Here is a 17,151-nt window from a genome sequence, read left to right as displayed (position 1 = left end):
CCGACACAAACCTCTGGCAGAGGCTTTCTGCTAGGAAAAAAAGTGATTAGACATGTTGTAATTTGACATGCCCAATCCTTGTACTGACATTGATTTAGTGTGTATGCATACCTCCCAACTTTTGAAGAAGGCAAAGAGGGGCAAAGGCTGAAGCTTTGGGGCAAATTTTAGGCCACGCCCCTAGCCACACCCATTTTAGTAGTCACGCCCATATCCACGCCCCAACCGCACCCATTTAGCACTGCTGATCACACTGTTTCATAAACAATAATTAACAGAAAAAAAAAAATGGAGCGCTGTATGGAGCGCTGATGCCTCGCCGCCGATCCTCTGTCCTCCTGCGGAGTCCCGAACGATTACCTCCTCCTGAGGTGACATGCTATAAGCTGTCCGCCGGAAATGAGGTCAGCAGTCATTTCCAGCGGTCAGCTTACAGCACGTCACTTCCAGTGGAACGTGATGTGCGGCGCAGAGCACAGTCAGTGGCGTAGCCACTGTTTGTGGCGCCCGGGGCGGTCGAAAAATTTGCCGCCCCTTTGGTCGTTGATAATCCGGAAGCATCCGAAGAGCCCACACTACACTCAAAGATCTAATTTTTAGTCTGCTACTAACTCGGCTGTTATTATTTCTAAATTTCTATACTTTCATCTTCTTGCAGCCCTCTCTCATTATATATATATATATATATATATATATATATATATATATATATATATATATATATTTTTTTTATTTATTAGCTTGATGACCCTACTGAACCTCCACCACGGCCCTGCCGAGAGCCGCACCATAAAACAGTGTAAGGAGGCCCACGTGTCCTCCCCCTGCACAGACCCACAGTGCACTCCCTACAGAGCCCTCATGTTCTCCCCTTGCACAGCCTCCCCATGTACCCCCCCAGCACAGCCCCCCATGTCCTCCCCCTCACAGCCCCCCCGTGTCCCTCCTACAGAGCCCCCATGTTCTCCCATACACAGCCCACCCCCCATGTCCTCCCCCTACAGAGCCCCATGTCCTCTCCTGCACAGCCTCCCCATGTCCTCTCCCTACAGAGCCCCCCCACGTCCTCCCCTGCACAGCCCCCCACGTCCCCTACAGAGCCCCCCCTTCATGTCCTCCCCTGCACAGCCTCGCCGTGGCCCCCTATCTGCACAGCCCCTCAATTCCCAGTATCCCTCCTCCCGCCCTCACCTGCCGGTTGCCGGCTCCGTTCAGCAGTGACGTGCTCTCCCCGGCCTCCTCCAGCTGTTCCTGGCCGGACCACGACACCCTGTTGGCCACATGCTCCGTGCTGTGCGGCCGCTCCGCTCACTATTTGGGCATGTGACAGCCGGAGCCTCGGCAGATCCCACGGTCATGTGACTGCCAATCTACAGCGCTGCAGCGGGGTCATACCAGTAACACGCGCCCGAGGCATGATGGGTAATGTAGTCATATAGTGTTACCTTAACACGGCTGCTGGGGCCTTTCCTAAAAGCAGCTGAGGAACTGTCATGCTGCCGCGCCGCCCCCACACACGTGCCCCCTGGGGCGGACCGCCCCCCCCACGCTATGCCACTGAGCACAGTGCTGTATTTTGCGGGCATACACCGGCCACCGCGATAGATAGCTTCCCGGCTGGGACGGCGGGATACGGCCCCAAAATCGGGACTGTCCTGCGGGAATCGGGAGGGTTGGGACCTATGGTGTATGGCCACATGAACTCACAATACCATGCGTCACTATACTGACTAGCAGCTGACAGTGTCCAACACCCGGGTAATTTCTGCTCCTCAGGTACTAGTTACTGACGTGACGTATATAATACTGCATAGTGTGATGCTATCGCTCACTCGCTGCGCCCGTCCTTCACCTGGGTAAAGTGCAATAAATACAACTAAGATCTTAATCCTTGTAATCTGGTAATAAACCAACTTGTGTCTGAACATGTGATACGCTATTATGCCACGTTCGCGGTGTGGTAGAGCGGATCACTCGGCTGGACACAGAGGTAAAACTGGAACACTGTCTCTTTAAGAAAATGCTTGGTTTATTGCAACGGCTTAAACCAAGCTGGGAAAGTAAAGACAGCTGTTGTGAATTCGCTTTCTGGCCTACCTCTGGTTACTACTGAAGGTAGTGGAGCTGGTCAAATTGACAGAGGGGTTGGGAGTTCTCTTTCTGGGCTCCCTCTGGTGGTTACTGGAGGTAATGGAGCCGATCTGATTAACAGAGGACTTGCCACCTGATAATAATGAGGATGACGATTGGAGATCTGGGGTTTCAGACTGGGATTTAAGACAGCCGACTTCCTCTATCCCTGCTGGTGATTTTTTTCCTGCCTCCTAAGGTCTTCGTTTCCAGCTCAGTCCTGCATGCTCAGCTAAGTGTTCTTTTGCTATTGTTCACATTTGATCGGGTTTTGTCTATTTCAGTTTTGTGTGGTCAACCAGCTCCGGCTGGGGCTGTGCCGAATCACCATCCATATGTTACTGCTTGTGCCAGTTTGTTTTTGTCCCTTATTAGATTGTGCTCTTTTTGCTCTGCTTTCAGAATATACCAGAGTGCTGATATAGTGGGCGAAGTCGTGCGACTTCAGTATTTTTTGCATCAGACGTGTTGGACTTTTTTTGCAGGGTTTTTTTTACATGATTGCAGACAGCATCTTTCCTTTGCTTTCCTGTCCTGTCTAGTCAGTGTGGCCCCATCATTTGCGCAGTCTATTTTCCTGCCTCTGTGTTTTCACCTTGTCTCACCGACAATATATGTTTGGGGGCTATCTATTCCTCTGGGGTCTGCTCTGGGGCAGTTTAGATTTCCCCTTTCTTGCTTTAGGCTTAGTTAGCTCTCCGGCTGTGCCGAGGCGTCTAGGATCATCATAGGTACGCTCCACGGCTACTGCTAGTTGTGTGGATAGGATCAGGGGTCTGCATCCGCTTAGTTATCAACCTCTCTGGTTTTCTGTGGCTTAGGCCTGTTTCACACTTCCGTTTTTTCAAATCCGTCAAAATCCGTTGGTTTCCGTAAAAAAACGGATCCGCCTTTTTTTGCAGGATCCGTTTTTTTTGTCCCATAGACTTCCATTAGTGGTTACCGCGGATCCGTCAAAAAAACGGATCCGTTTTTTTAAAAACGGACCCGTTTGCATCAGTTTCCGTCAAAAAAACGGAAACGGATCCGTTTGGCGGACACAAAAACGGAAGTGTGAAACAGGCCTTAGCTTGGGCTTGCTCTCCTCCTCGGTGACCCAATCACAACAGACAGCCCTCTGGGCAAAACAGTAACACAAAGAAACAAAAAGAAACAGTCCTTTTCCTAGCGGGATCAGCCCGCTCACAGGCAGCAATGTCCCTGGTTCAGATTAGCTAATTATGCAAATTGTCTCTTCAGAGAGGAAGAGGACTAGAACTCTAGTGCCACCTATTGGAGGTAGCAATCCTAAAAGTCAATGTTGACCCTTTAACGAGCCTAGTTACATGACTTAGGATAAAAGCCAAGCCAGAATCTCCATTTGCAGACACTGTGTTTCGGGGTACTGCCCCTCATCAGTGCAAAGTGGGAGAAGATCTGGTTTGGTTAGCACACACTTTTCTGGAGTAAAATCTCTCCAGGAAGCACTGAACACTGAAGGCTTTGGCGGTCAGCCATTTAAGCCCAGACCTTGTGATCCCTCCATCATATGACTGATCACATGATCCTGACATCACACAGGTCCTGTAAGGACTGCAGGGGAGATACCTGGACCTCCTCCCACCCGCTCTATGGCGGTCCACTAAAACAAGCCCATCATATAACTTTATATAAACCGTCCCAACACACAGTGTGCTGGAGGAAACTATTGTGGTTTCACATCACTGACGCCATCATGCTCAGTTACACGTATCTCCCCTCCATCACTTCACCCGTGACTCTGTCACAGCGCTTTGGCAGCCATCATCCTCTTGATTAACATGCAAATTATTAGTAACCAGGGCCTGTCACTAACCTCACAAAGTAAAATTATACACCAGGAATATAAATCCTCCTCTAAGGGTTTATTTCAGTCAAGAAAAAAAAGCATAAAACACACAAAAAATAACAATTCATAAAACTTTACCTTTATAAAAGCAATTCCCGCCCCGTTGTCCGTAATAGTCAACCCCAAAGCATCGTCTGACTTCAATACTTCGACTTCCTTCTTTGAACCTTTTATGTGGGCAAAGATGAAGTCTTCCAGGCCGATCTGCCCCCCTAGGAGCTTATCCATGTCGATTCTATGGGTATTCAAGGTGCAGAATAAAATCTGAAGAGAGAACACATAGAAAAAGGATTAAAAGTCGTATAATTAAGTACACCTCATAATGGTAGATTTGTAGATGCTGGCTGGCTATCTGTACAGAGAAGCTTCCTCCCAATATTGGAATTCTTAAGACATTTTTAAGCCCCAACTGTGACCCAACCCCCAGGAAACATTCTAGAAACTCCCACTTTGGGGCAGAAACAAGGAAAGTACTTATTTGTCTGGTCACTCTTGTCCACATCCCAGAAACTGGTGAATAACTCCGGGTGATGGTGCTGTAGTGACAGAGGATTTGTCAGGAGAAAGGGGGAGCAGAGAGAGGCACAAACAAGGAAAGGCATAAATAGGTTAGACTGCTGCCTTCTAATAAGTGTTTTTCTCTCACGCCAGTGTTGGATTCACAGCTACATGACTTAGTACTTCTGTATAATGCATCCTACATGATGCTTCTATTTTCTAGTAAGTGTTTTAACATAATCCATTGTTGGATTCACAGCTACACTACTGAGTATTGCTGTATAATGTCCTCCATACTGCTGATGCTTTCTAGAAAGTGTTTCCCTTCACCTCACTGCTGGATTTAAGGTTTCACTGCTCATTATTGACAATGTCCTCTATGTCACAGCTGCATTCTAATAACCGTTTTATCTCACCCCAGTGTTACATTTAGGCTAAATTGTTCAAAACTGCTGTATAATGTCATCCATGCTGCTGCTGCTTTATAGAAAATGTTTACCTTCACATCAGTGCTGGGTTTACAGTTTCACTGCTTCATTGCCAATGTCTTCCATGCCACAGCTGCGTTCTAGTAACTGTTTTATCTCACCCCAGTGATAGATTCAAGCTATACTGCTCAGTACTGCTTTATAATGCGCTCCATCCTACTTATTCATTTAGGAAACTGTTTGTTATGATGCAAGTGCTGGATTCACAGTACTGCTTAGTGTATGTAGATGTCTAATGAAACCTATGCTCTAGGTTTCTAGTAAGTGTTTTTGTCTTATCCAAATGCTGTGTAAAGTAGACATCATAGCAGCAACTAAAAGTCAGAGATAAAGCCTGCAGGTGCATAAAACCACACGCAGAGGGGAGGACCTGAAGACCCTGGTGTGGCAGTAAGTACTCCACACGTTACTGTGGCGCCCCTGAGGCTCAGTCGCCACAGAGGTACTGCACCTTCTCCTAAGGTGTGGTGCCCCACCACCAAGGTAAGTTGGGAACTCCTTTCCACTCTCCAACACCTGCACACACAGGATAGTTCAGCAATGGACCAGATTGCGGCTCCACGCTTAGAGGATAGCAGAGCACCTTTCGTGGGTCCTTGCTTCGTAACACGAGATGTGCTGGGAGGTGGGTGGAGTTAGATATAAAAGAATGGGAAAGTTTAGAATTACAGGTCAGTCTGGAGGTCAGCCTGAGGGGAGCTCAAGGCGGAGGAAGGCAGTCAGTCAGGCGAGGCTGAGGACTGGTCTTAGTGGAACGAGCTCCCTAGGAAAGGAACAGAAGGAGAAAGACGTAGAACTGCAACCTAAGCTTCCATAAGAGAGAAGGAACAGCGCGGAACAAAGGAGTAGGAGAACAGAGAGGAGTTGTGAGTTGGAAGAGGAACCCTGCCTATAGGTTCTAAGCGCAAGGCCGGGGTCCCAGGGGTTGTATGGACACTTATGGTTCTGCAGCAGACACCGGTGGAGTAGTTGGCTGTAAATGCACTACTCCCATCCAAGACTTGGGGCACAACAGCATCTGTATAGAGAGCCGGGACTCAGGATAAAGGGAGTCCCCGAAGTAGGCTACAGCTGTCTGCCGTACAAGGAGAGTTGTTAGGAACATCTGACAGGAGGAACTTCAGAGTACCACGGTACTGGAGCTCTTCACACTAAAAGGCGCAATAGAGGAGTCGTTCAGGGAAGGTACATGTTGGCGGACTGTTGGAGAGGAGAAGCCTGACTTGCCCGGGAGGTTGATTGAGTCTCTACCCCGGAGGACACGGCACGGAGGCAGGCGCCAGTGTGTACCACCAACTGTGAGTAAAGCTTTGGAACTACAAGCCCTGGTGTCCTCCATTCACTTGTGCGCCAACGCCATCAGCACTGCTACATCTGGGTACCAACATTCCTCACACCGCCTGCGCCTATACACTGCCCTGGGGTTACAGCTTCACCTGTGGGGAGCTACACCATCAATGCTGCAACACACCATCAGCCCCAGAGGATCTGCACGCAGCGTTGGCTTAACATCTTGCTTGCAAAACACCACAGGTGGCGTCACGTACTATTCCATTCCACTTAAACTACACTAACTACAAACTACCATTGATTTGGGCGCCCAGGGCCACGGACCGGGTCACCGCCGCTGTGACACATCCCACTGTCACCGGCCCGGTACAGAGTACCCCACAGTCCTGGGAGGGCGACCCAATTTTGGCGTCACGAACAGGATGACGAGACCCGATGCCATCGGGTTCTGTGCGCCTGAAATTTGTGAGACTTTGTGCTTTTGAAAATGTGCAGAAGACCTGATTTAATAGACTGTAAAATGGACCTTAGAAATGGCCGCTGGCGCGGAGAAGAAGGGCGTGAAGAGATGGGAGGTCCTAGGAAAAGACCGCGAAGAGTATTGGGCCTTACCTGCTTGAATTACTATGTGATAGCGACATGGCCCACCCCCCGAGGGGTTCGTATACTGGATTGGTATGGAGGCGCTGGAAGACGCCGCCCCAGGAAGGAGGGGCAGAAGAAGCCAGTGGCGGGAAAGGGGCTGAGGCAGGAAGAACGCCAGAACACCATTTTGGAGAGTGAGGAAAGGAGGCCTGCGGAGCGCGGAGAAACGGATCTCTTCGGCGCCATGGCTGAAGGCTCCGACCCGATATCAAGGATGAATCATCAACAGTTGGAGGACGAGTTTATCCAGCTGACGCGCCGCCTGCGACTGAGGCGAGAAGAGCTATGGAACCTGCAGCGCGCCCGGGAGGGGCCTGCACCTGCGGTACCCGCGACACCGGTACCCGCCGCTGCTGCACCAGATCTTTTCCCGGCAGACCTTGCGGAGCTTGGAGCCGTTGCCATGCCATCGGCAATGTATACTGTCCCCTCTTTGCCGCTGATACCGGAGGAGTTGTATACAGCCCAGGGAGCTGAAGCGGAGGAAGAGAAGCTCCTGCCCGGACCTGGCACGGCTGCGCAGGTCCCACCAGCGACCCCCGCGGAACCGGAGCTGCCATGGGCTCCACCGCCGTACCCGGTGTCTCACCGGGCAGTGCCCGCTACCACCACGCCTGCACTGGAGCAGAGGCCGCACCGCCGGGAACTCCTAGGTATATACCCCGGCCTTCCTAATGGGTTGATGGGGAGGAGGAGGACCATGCTGCTATGGGTACGGTTAGAGCCGGCATGCCCGATCCGACATTTACAGGCCAGAGGGGGGTCTGGATCGTTTTGGGACGGTGATCTCGGGATTCCTTCACTGCAAAGTCCCTAGGCAGTGGCTTGTCAGAGCCGACAAGCTGCGGAGGCTCTAGGAGCCAGACCTCGTACAAGAGCAACGGAGTCACCTATTGTGGAAGAGCAGATGATGGGCGTTGAGATACATCATGGGTTCCATTTGCCACAGTTTCAAGGCCCTGTTGCAAGAAACCAGAATCAGAATGAGAACAGTTCCAGTTCAGCTTCCAGAACCCCAGGAGGGGAACACAAGTAAACACTTTACAAAATTCTCGTTACCCAGGAGGGTTTGTTTGCACCAGTTGTGTCTTTTTCTATTTTTGCTATCATGTTTTTCTGGTAGCACCTTTAGTTGCCCTGTTTTGATTGGCAGCGTTCTTCAATTTTGAACTAGTGATCATGAACTTGGAGCGATCCAAAAACTTTTATTGTAAATAGTTGCGCCTCTTTAGGTGCCCTCTCTTGGTTTTACATATAAAGACACTTTGCAAAGAAAATGTCAAGTTTTATATATAGCGACACTTTGCGAAGATAATGTTTTTGCATGGACACTTTTCGAAGATGATGTCTACCTCAAAGGGCACTGCAAGAGATCCCGGCTGGGAGCGGTGTCCAGCACTTACAAGAATAACTGTTGAATGTTTTACTGTGAAGTATTTGATAATGTGTTTTACAAGAGTATTAGTAACTGAGAAATGGCTTTTATAGAAGAATTAGGAATGTCTGATCTAGAGATGAGTGATGTGAATAAAGAATTGAAAGTAGACAGGTGACGGACCAGGTACTTGCGGTCAGTGTCTTGCGTCTAGAAGAGACAGTGAAAGTAGAAAAATAAATGTGTCCTAGAGAAGGAAAATGAGAGAAAAATGTGTTAGAGAATAGCACTTTGAATTGAGAATTGCACTTAGAATTACAAATTTTAGATAGAATTTAAGCTAGAATTGTTTGTAACGTGCCATTAACTCTCTACACTCCATCCATATTGGCCCCTCACTCCTTTCCTCTCCTATGTATAGCACTCATGCTCTTTTCACATTGCTACTCAGCACAGATCCAGTCAGTCCCACCATTCAACATAAGAGACGCTCTCACAAATCACTTAACCATCTGCTCACTCTTTCTATCCTCCTTCTCCTAGTCGCAGGAGACATTGCTCCCAACCCTGGTCCCCCATGTTATAGAAAGTCAAACCCCCCATCTGCTACACACAGAAACCCCTCTAATCTTATCAATATTCCCTGCCTGCGATCTGTCTCTCTTAATTGTGTACTTTGGAATTCCCGCTCAGTGTGTAACAAACTCTCCTTCATTCATGACTTTTTCCTCTCTAATTCTCTTAACCTCCTGGCTCTTACTGAAACCTGGATCCAGCAGTCAGACACTACTACTGCTGCTGCTCTTTCATTCGGGGGACTACACTTCTCTCATACCCCAAGTAAGAAAAAATTCAAAGATGGATTGGAATAAAGAATCCACAGGATAAAAAAGGTGTAACAATGTTGGTAATAAAATAATAACAATAATAATACAATAACACAATCTGTTAAAAATAAAAATGCCTTTATTGAAATATTGGCACAACAATGGAGTGCATTAAAAATATATATATATATGTATATAATAAAATAAAATATACAACCACATAAGCAATATATTTATGGACAATGGAAAAACCAATCCGTAACAAAAGGCTTAATTAATAATCCAGGTACAAAAAGTGCATAAATAAAGTGACTCAAAATATCTAATAAATGTGCCCAAAGTGCAAAAAGTGCAGTTGTGCAAAAGAAATTTTTTCGAATCGCCAAAAGGCGTGTGCACCAAAACACAAAATATGAAATACCTGTAAGCCAATTGGCGCTATATGGGTTGTGTGAGAACACTTTTTGTACCTGGATTATTAATTAAGCCTTTTGTTACGGATTGGTTTTTCCATTGTCCATAAATATATTGCTTATGTGGTTGTATATTTTATTTTATTATATACATATATATATTTTTAATGCACTCAATTGTTGTGCCAATATTTCAATAAAGGCATTTTTATTTTTAACAGATTGTGTTATTTATTATTATTATTATTATTTTATTACCAACATTGTTACACCTTTTTTATCCTGTGGATTCTTTATTCCAATCCATCTTTGAATTTTTTCTTATTTATATCCGGATGGTTTGCCATCCTTCGTTTAGTGGATTAGTTCTATAACACTTTTGAAAAAAAAATTTTTCATTATTTTATACTTTGTTGAGATTATTGCATTATATACAAATATCGTGTGTTTGTTTTCTTTCCCCTTTTTTATTCTCATACCCCAAGATCAGACAATAGAGCAGGTGGAGGCGTTGGTCTGCTCCTATCACCAAAGTGTACATTTCAAGTTATCCCTCAACTACCCTCACTTGTCTTCCTTTCTTTTGAGGTCCATGCCGTCAGACTCTACACCCCCTTCTCCATGCGAGTGGCGGTGGTGTATCGTCCTCCCGGCCCCCCCATCAGTTCCTGGATCATTTTGCCACTTGGCTTCCACATTTTCTCTCCTGTGACATCCCTACCCTCCTCATGGGCGATTTCAACATCCCCATTGCTCTTCCCCTCTCACCATCTGCTACTCACCTTTTATCTCTAACCTCCTCATTTGGCCTTTCACAGCTTACTAATTCTCCAACGCATGAAGATGGAAATTCCCTTGATTTGGTCTTCTCTCGGCTTTGTGCAGTGGATGATTTTGCAAACTCCCCTCTCCCGCTCTCTGACCACAACCTTCTTTCATTCTCTATCAAGAACTGCCAGGCTGCTCAGGTCACCCCCACTGTCCAGACTTATAGAAACATACAGGCCATTAACACCCAGAAACTTCTGAAGAACTTGCAGTCTTCATTGGCCCCTATCTCCTCCCTCTCATGTCCTGATTCTGCATTGAAGCATTACAATGAAACACTTCAAAGTGCCCTGGATGAATTTGCACCCCCTATAAATAGAACACCACAACGCAGACGGCGACAACCCTGGCACACGGTGCAAACACGTTTCCTGCAGCGGTGCTCCAGGTGCGCCGAACGTCTGTGGAGAAAATCCAATCTAAACGAAGATTTCATCCATTTTAAGTTTATGCTTAGAACATACAACACTGCCCTTCACATCTCCAAACAAGCCTATTTCAACACCCTCATCACGTCACTGTCCAATAACCCGAAACGTCTCTTTGACACTTTTCATTCTCTACTCAACCCAAGAGTACAGGCCCCAACCACGGAGCTCCGAGCTGACGATCTGGCCAATTACTTCAAAGAAAAAATTGACCAGATCCGACAGGAAATTATCTCCCAATCACCTCATACCATGCACTGTCCTCCCTCCCCCACTGCATTTAGCTCACTCTCTGATTTTGAACCAGTCACAGAAGAAGAAGTAAGCAGGCTCCTTGCATCTTCTCGCCCAACCACTTGCACCAGTGACCCATTTCCGTCACATCTGCTCCAGTCCCTTTCCCCTGCTGTCACCCCTCAACTAACTAAAATATTTAACCTCTCTCTCTCTTCTGGTATTTTTCCCTCCTCATTTAAGCATGCCATCATACATCCACTACTTAAAAAACCATCCCTCGACCAAAACTGTGCCGCTAACTATAGACCTGTCTCTAATCTTCCCTTCATCTCTAAACTCCTGGAACACCTGGTCCACTCCCGTCTGATCCGCTATCTCTCTGATAACTCTCTTCTCGACCCTCTCCAATCTGGTTTCCGCTCTTTACACTCTACTGAAACTGCCCTCACTAAAGTCTCTAATGATCTACTAACAGCTAAATCTAATGGTCATTACTACATGCTAGTTCTCTTGGATCTCTCTGCAGCATTCGACACTGTGGATCATCAGCTCCTCCTCACTATGCTCCGTTCCATTGGCCTCAAGGACACCGTTCTCTCATGGTTCTCCTCCTATCTCTCTGACCGCTCCTTTACTGTATCTTTTGCCAGTTCCTCCTCCTCTCACCTTCCTCTTACTGTTGGGGTTCCTCAAGGATCGGTTCTAGGCCCCCTCCTCTTCTCCTTGTACAATGCCCCTATTGGTCAAACAATCAGTAGATTTGGTTTCCAGTACCATCTCTATGCTGATGACACCCAATTATACGCTTCTTCTCCTGACATCACGCCAGCCTTTCTAGAAAACACCGGCGATTGTCTAAACGCTGTGTCTAATATCATGTCCTCACTATATCTGAAACTGAACCTGTCAAAGACTGAACTCCTGGTGTTTCCTCCCTCTTCTAATGTACCTATACCCGACATTGCCATTTCTGTGTGTGGTTCCACTATTACTCCCCAGCAACTTGCCCGCTGTCTTGGGGTCATACTTGATTCCGAGCTTTCCTTTGCCCCCCACATTCGATCACTGGCTCGCTCTTGTCATCTTCACCTCAAAAACATTTCTAGAATCCGACCTTTTCTTACTTTTGACTCTGCAAAAACTCTTACTGTTTCTCTTATTCACTCTCGTCTCGACTATTGTAACTCTCTTCTAATCGGTCTCCCTCTTACCAAACTCTCCCCTCTCCAATCTGTCTTGAATGCTGCAGCCAGGATCATATTCCTCACCAATCGTTACACCGATGCCTCTACCTTGTGCCAGTCATTACACTGGCTACCCATCCACTCCAGAATCCAGTACAAACTTATTGCCCTCACCCACAAAGCACTCCATGGCTCAGCACCACCCTACATCTCCTCCCTTGTTTCAGTATACCACCCTACCCGCACCCTCCATTCTACTAATGACCTGAGGTTAGCATCCTCAATAGTCAAAACCTCCCACTCCCGTCTCCAAGACTTTACACGTGCTGCGCCAATTCTTTGGAATGCACTTCCCAGGTCAATACGATTAGTCCCCAATCCCCACAATTTTAAGCGTGCCCTGAAAACTCATTTATTCAGACTGGCCTATCGCCTCAACACATTAACCTAATCTATCCCTGTGTGGCACAGCCAAAAGTTTTACCATAACCAGGTTCCCCGCATCATGTTCCCACATGCTTTATGCATCCATTAGCCCTCTGTGTCTGTACTGTTACACACTTAACATTATGGCTGATCCAAACAATCAGGGCAACTGTTAACACCCACCTTTCGTGTCTCCCTTTTTCCCTCATAGACTGTAAGCTTGCGAGCAGGGCCCTCATTCCTCTTGGTATTTTGTTATAATCTACTGTATGTGATTATTGTTATGCTGTAATGTCTATTGTCTGTACAAATCCCCTCTAAAATGTAAAGTGCTGCGGAATATGTCGGCGCTATAGAAATAAAATTTATTATTATTATTATTATAACGTTCAAGATGAGTACCTCCTATACTAGGAAGATAAGTATAAGAAAAGTTATGCATTACAAAATTTTTGTATGTTTCTTCGCTGTCTACTTTGTTATCTAGCAGCCCACGGACGTGCTGTGTTTAATTGGGGGGGGGAAGGAGTATGTGGCACCCCTGAGGCTCAGTCGCCACAGAGGTACTGCACCTTCTCCTAAGGTTTGGTGCCCCACCACCTAGGTAAGTTGGGGGCTCCTTTCCACACTCCAACACCTGCACACACACACAGGATAGTTCAGCAATGGACCAGATTGCGGCTCCACGCTTAGAGGATAGCAGAGCACCTTTTGTGGGTCCTTGCTTCGTAACACGAGATGTGCTGGGAGGTGGGTGGAGTTAGATATAAAAGAATGGGAAAGTTTAGAATTACAGGTCAGTCTGGAGGTCAGCCTGAGGGGAGCTCAAGGCGGAGGAAGGCAGTCAGTCAGTCGAGGCTGAGGACTGGTCTTAGTGGAACGAGCTCCCTAGGAAAGGAACAGAAGGAGAAAGACGTAGAACTGCAACCTAAGCTTCCATAAGAGAGAGAAGGAACAGCGCGGAACGAAGGAGTAGGAGAACAGAGAGGAGTTGTGAGTTGGAAGAGGAACCCTGCCTATAGGTTCTCAGCGCAAGGCCGGGGCCCGGTCCCTGAGGTTGTATGGACACTTATGGTTCTGCAGCAGACACCGGTGGAGTAGTTGGCTGTAAATGCACTACTCCCATTCAAGACTTGGGGCACAACAGCATCTGTATAGAGAGCCGGGACTCAGGATAAAGGGAGTCCCCGAAGTAGGCTACAGCTGTCTGCCGTACAAGGAGAGTTGTTAGGAACATCTGACAGGAGGAACTTCAGAGTACCACGGTACTGGAGCTCTTCACACTAAAAGGCGCAATAGAGGAGTCGTTCAGGGAAGGTACATGTTGGCGGAGTGTTGGAGAGGAGAAGCCTGACTTGCCCGGGAGGTTGATTGAGTCTCTGCCCCGAAGGACACGGCACAGAGGCAGGCGCCAGTGTGTACCACGAACTGTGAGTAAAGCTTTGGAACTACAAGCCCTGGTGTCCTCCATTCACTTGTGCGACAACGCCGTCAGCACTGCTACATCTGGGTACCAACATTCCTCACACCGCCTGCGCCTATACACTGCCCTGGGGTTACAGCTTCACCTGTGGGGAGCTACACCATCAATGCTGCAACACACCATCAGCCCCAGAGGATCTGCACGCAGTGTTGGCTTAACATCTTGCTTGCCAAACACCACAGGTGGCGTCACAAACTATTCCATTCCACTTAAACTACATTAACTTCAAACTACCATTGATTTGGGCGCCCAGGACCACGGACTGGGTCACCGCCGCTGTGACACATCCCACTGTCACCGGCCCGGTACAGAGTACCCCACGGCCCTGAGTGGGCGACCCATTACACTGCTCTAATGCGGCTTCCGCAGGGGTAAGTCCACTAAGAAAGCTGCGGTGGAGCAGGTTATGTCCCCTGCGGAGCAGCAGAATACTACATGGCCTCATAGCTACACTATTTCATGTACAGCGTGCGCACATAGGTGGTTTATAGAATCTCTCTTTAGGACCCGGTGAGAGTAAATAATCATTTTGGGTTTATATAAATAAATCAGCATATGGCGTAACGTTTTCCATAAGGGCACAATCCCATTAAATACTTGGAGGACAGAAAACAGATACAATTTAAAAATCTACAAAACAGGCAATAAAAAAAAAAATAAAAACCCTCGTGCTTATTTTGTCTTTCCTGGTTTCCGTTTAGTTTCTGTAGTTTAATAGTTAACACTTTGGACTTTGCTTTTACTGCTGCACATGACAAAATGCAAATCCTCCATACAGGCTTCCCTCAAAGCTAGAAAAGAAAGGGTTAATAATGGACTAGATATTCCTGTCTGCAGAACGTGGAGTTTTTTTTTACCTATCATTTCCACAGCTGACGCTATCATTGCCTCCATATCCTTCCATGCAAACCACGTGTAGGGTTAAGCTGATGGACTCAAAATTCATCAGGTTTCATCTAGTTCATGTATGACCCCAAAACAGCGAGTCCGTGCAGAGAAAACCAGGTCAGAAAGGTCACAATTTATGCGAAGCAACCTCCAAGTAAATTGACTGTCAGCTACTGTAGTGCTTCACCCCGCCCCAATGCACGTCCAGGCTCATTTGCATATATTTTCTAACCAGCTTTTCTCTTCAGTGGATCATCTCTGTCATCATCCAGGATTGTATTTCTGTTATCTAAACGGCCATGTATAAACTAAATATCCTGATTATTAATGGAGCTGCTAAGAGGAAAGTTGGCTGAACAGAACCACACAAATATCTTATTTGCATGGGGGTGTAAATGCAGGCACAGCAGAAATGCACGCTCAGCCAAAGCGAGCGAGCATGTGTATGGTGGGGTCTTTATAACAGCCGTTGGCTATACACTATTGCAAAGCTCTTCCCTAAAGTTGCAAGATAAAATGTTTTTGAAACAAAGTAGCTGCGTTATTCTAATCCGGTCCATTGTAGTATAGTTTTGAACTGGTAAGCTATGTTCACACGTTGCATTTTTTCATTTTTTTTTTTTTTTTTTTTTTAATGCTCTTTCATGCAAATTTTCAGCTGCATTTTACAGTCCTAACAAAGTCTGTGAGATTTCAGAAATCTATTGTACACAGCTTGGGTTTTTTGTCCAATACTTTGGGTTTTGCAAAAAACAACATATCACTACTTTCAGCATTTTTTTTCTCCAGCATCTTTCACCTGTGCAAAAAATGCTGAAAACACACAGGCATCAATATTTGCTGCATTTTTGGTGCCAAAACCTGATAAAGTTGAATCAAATTTTTTTTCCACGCACTAAACTTTATCAGCATCCAAAAGAGACAGATGTACCCTGACAAAACCGAGCAAAGAACCGCACCAAAAACGCAGCAAAGAACCGCACCAAAAACGCAGCAAAGAACCGCACCAAAAACGCAGCAAAGAACCGCACCAAAAACGCAGCAAAGAACCGCACCAAAAACGCAGCAAAGAACCGCACCAAAAACGCAGCAAAGAACTGCACCAAAAAACCTAGCAAAGAACTGCACCAAAAACGCAGCAAAGAACTGCACCAAAAAACCTAGCAAAGAACTGCACCAAAAAACCTTCTTTTTTGAAGCAAATTTCTTACTACCATGTGGCTTAGCCTGCAGAAAAAAACCCACAACGTGACTATAGCCTTATAAAGTAAAGATTCCCTCTAGTAGCTGCAGGGGGTCATCCAAAACACAAACATTCTGCAGCATAGTTTACAGGGCTCAAACCAGGACGTCAATGGATTTCAAGTCCTTCGCCTTAACCACTCAGCCACAACCCCACACAGATGACGTAAAACCTCCGTCCTTTCTATTCAAGACGTTTATTTGGTGTCGGAGCGGCAGAACTTGTATTTGTCGAGGATGTCAAACAAGGAAAGTTTCCATTTCCCATGAGCCGGAGGTCGACTGTACATAAGACAGATAGCTACACCCAATCACTGTGTAGTTGTGGCCGAGGGGTTAAGGCGATGGACTCGAAATCCATTGGGGTTTCCCCGCGCAGGTTCAAATCCTGCCAACTACGCTCCAGCAGTTTTGTCTTTGGGACGCCCCTGAGAATAATGTTCCTGCAGCTTTTGGAAGAAATATTGACTTCATATCTGATTAAAATTATAAAAAAAAAAAAAAAAAATGAATAAGATTACAAAAAACGTAGCTATTCTCATTCAAAAACGGCGCCACCTCTGTCCACAGGTTGATTGTGGTATTGCAGCGTATCGCCATTGACTTCAACAGAAACAAGCTGCACTGCCACACTCCACCCAAAACAGCGCTGTTTTTCTCATCCTCTATTAATCCAGTGTCTCTACAGCTCCGGACCACTAAAATGTGAGTGCAAGGAGGGGGATTTTGCATTCTCGCTACCACAGTTTTGCCCATTTGTCGCAACAGGTATCTGTTCAAAAATGTTGTGACTTTTTGCTCAATCACGTTTTCGGAAGAATGGCGTCACTAAGCAAAAGTCCATTGCTCTCGCTGCACTGATTCCTTGCCTAGCGCATGATTCGTTTTTATAGCAGAACCTC

At 46.6% G+C, this 17,151-nt stretch overlaps 1 protein-coding gene and 1 non-coding gene across 2 annotated transcripts in view; one reads left to right on the top strand and one right to left on the bottom strand.

The window, feature by feature from the left end:
- Positions 1–17,151, bottom strand: part of GIPC2 (GIPC PDZ domain containing family member 2) — a 97,690-nt gene that overhangs the window by 64,016 nt on the left and 16,523 nt on the right. Inside the window, exon 2 of the mRNA XM_073544868.1 lies at positions 4,076–4,261. Coding sequence (XP_073400969.1) covers positions 4,076–4,261 — 186 coding nt within the window. The remainder of the gene's footprint in view (positions 1–4,075; positions 4,262–17,151) is intronic.
- On the top strand, positions 16,568–16,649 carry TRNAS-CGA (transfer RNA serine (anticodon CGA)). Its single transcript has one exon. It is a non-coding gene; the product is annotated as a tRNA-Ser (tRNA).

This window comes from Dendrobates tinctorius, unplaced genomic scaffold, assembly GCF_039654945.1.
Source record: "Dendrobates tinctorius isolate UK_male_01 unplaced genomic scaffold, ASM3965494v1 ptg000138l, whole genome shotgun sequence".
Classification (NCBI taxonomy): domain Eukaryota; kingdom Metazoa; phylum Chordata; class Amphibia; order Anura; family Dendrobatidae; genus Dendrobates; species Dendrobates tinctorius.
Note: the sequence above shows the minus strand (reverse complement) of the source record. Positions and strands in the feature narration are given on the sequence as shown.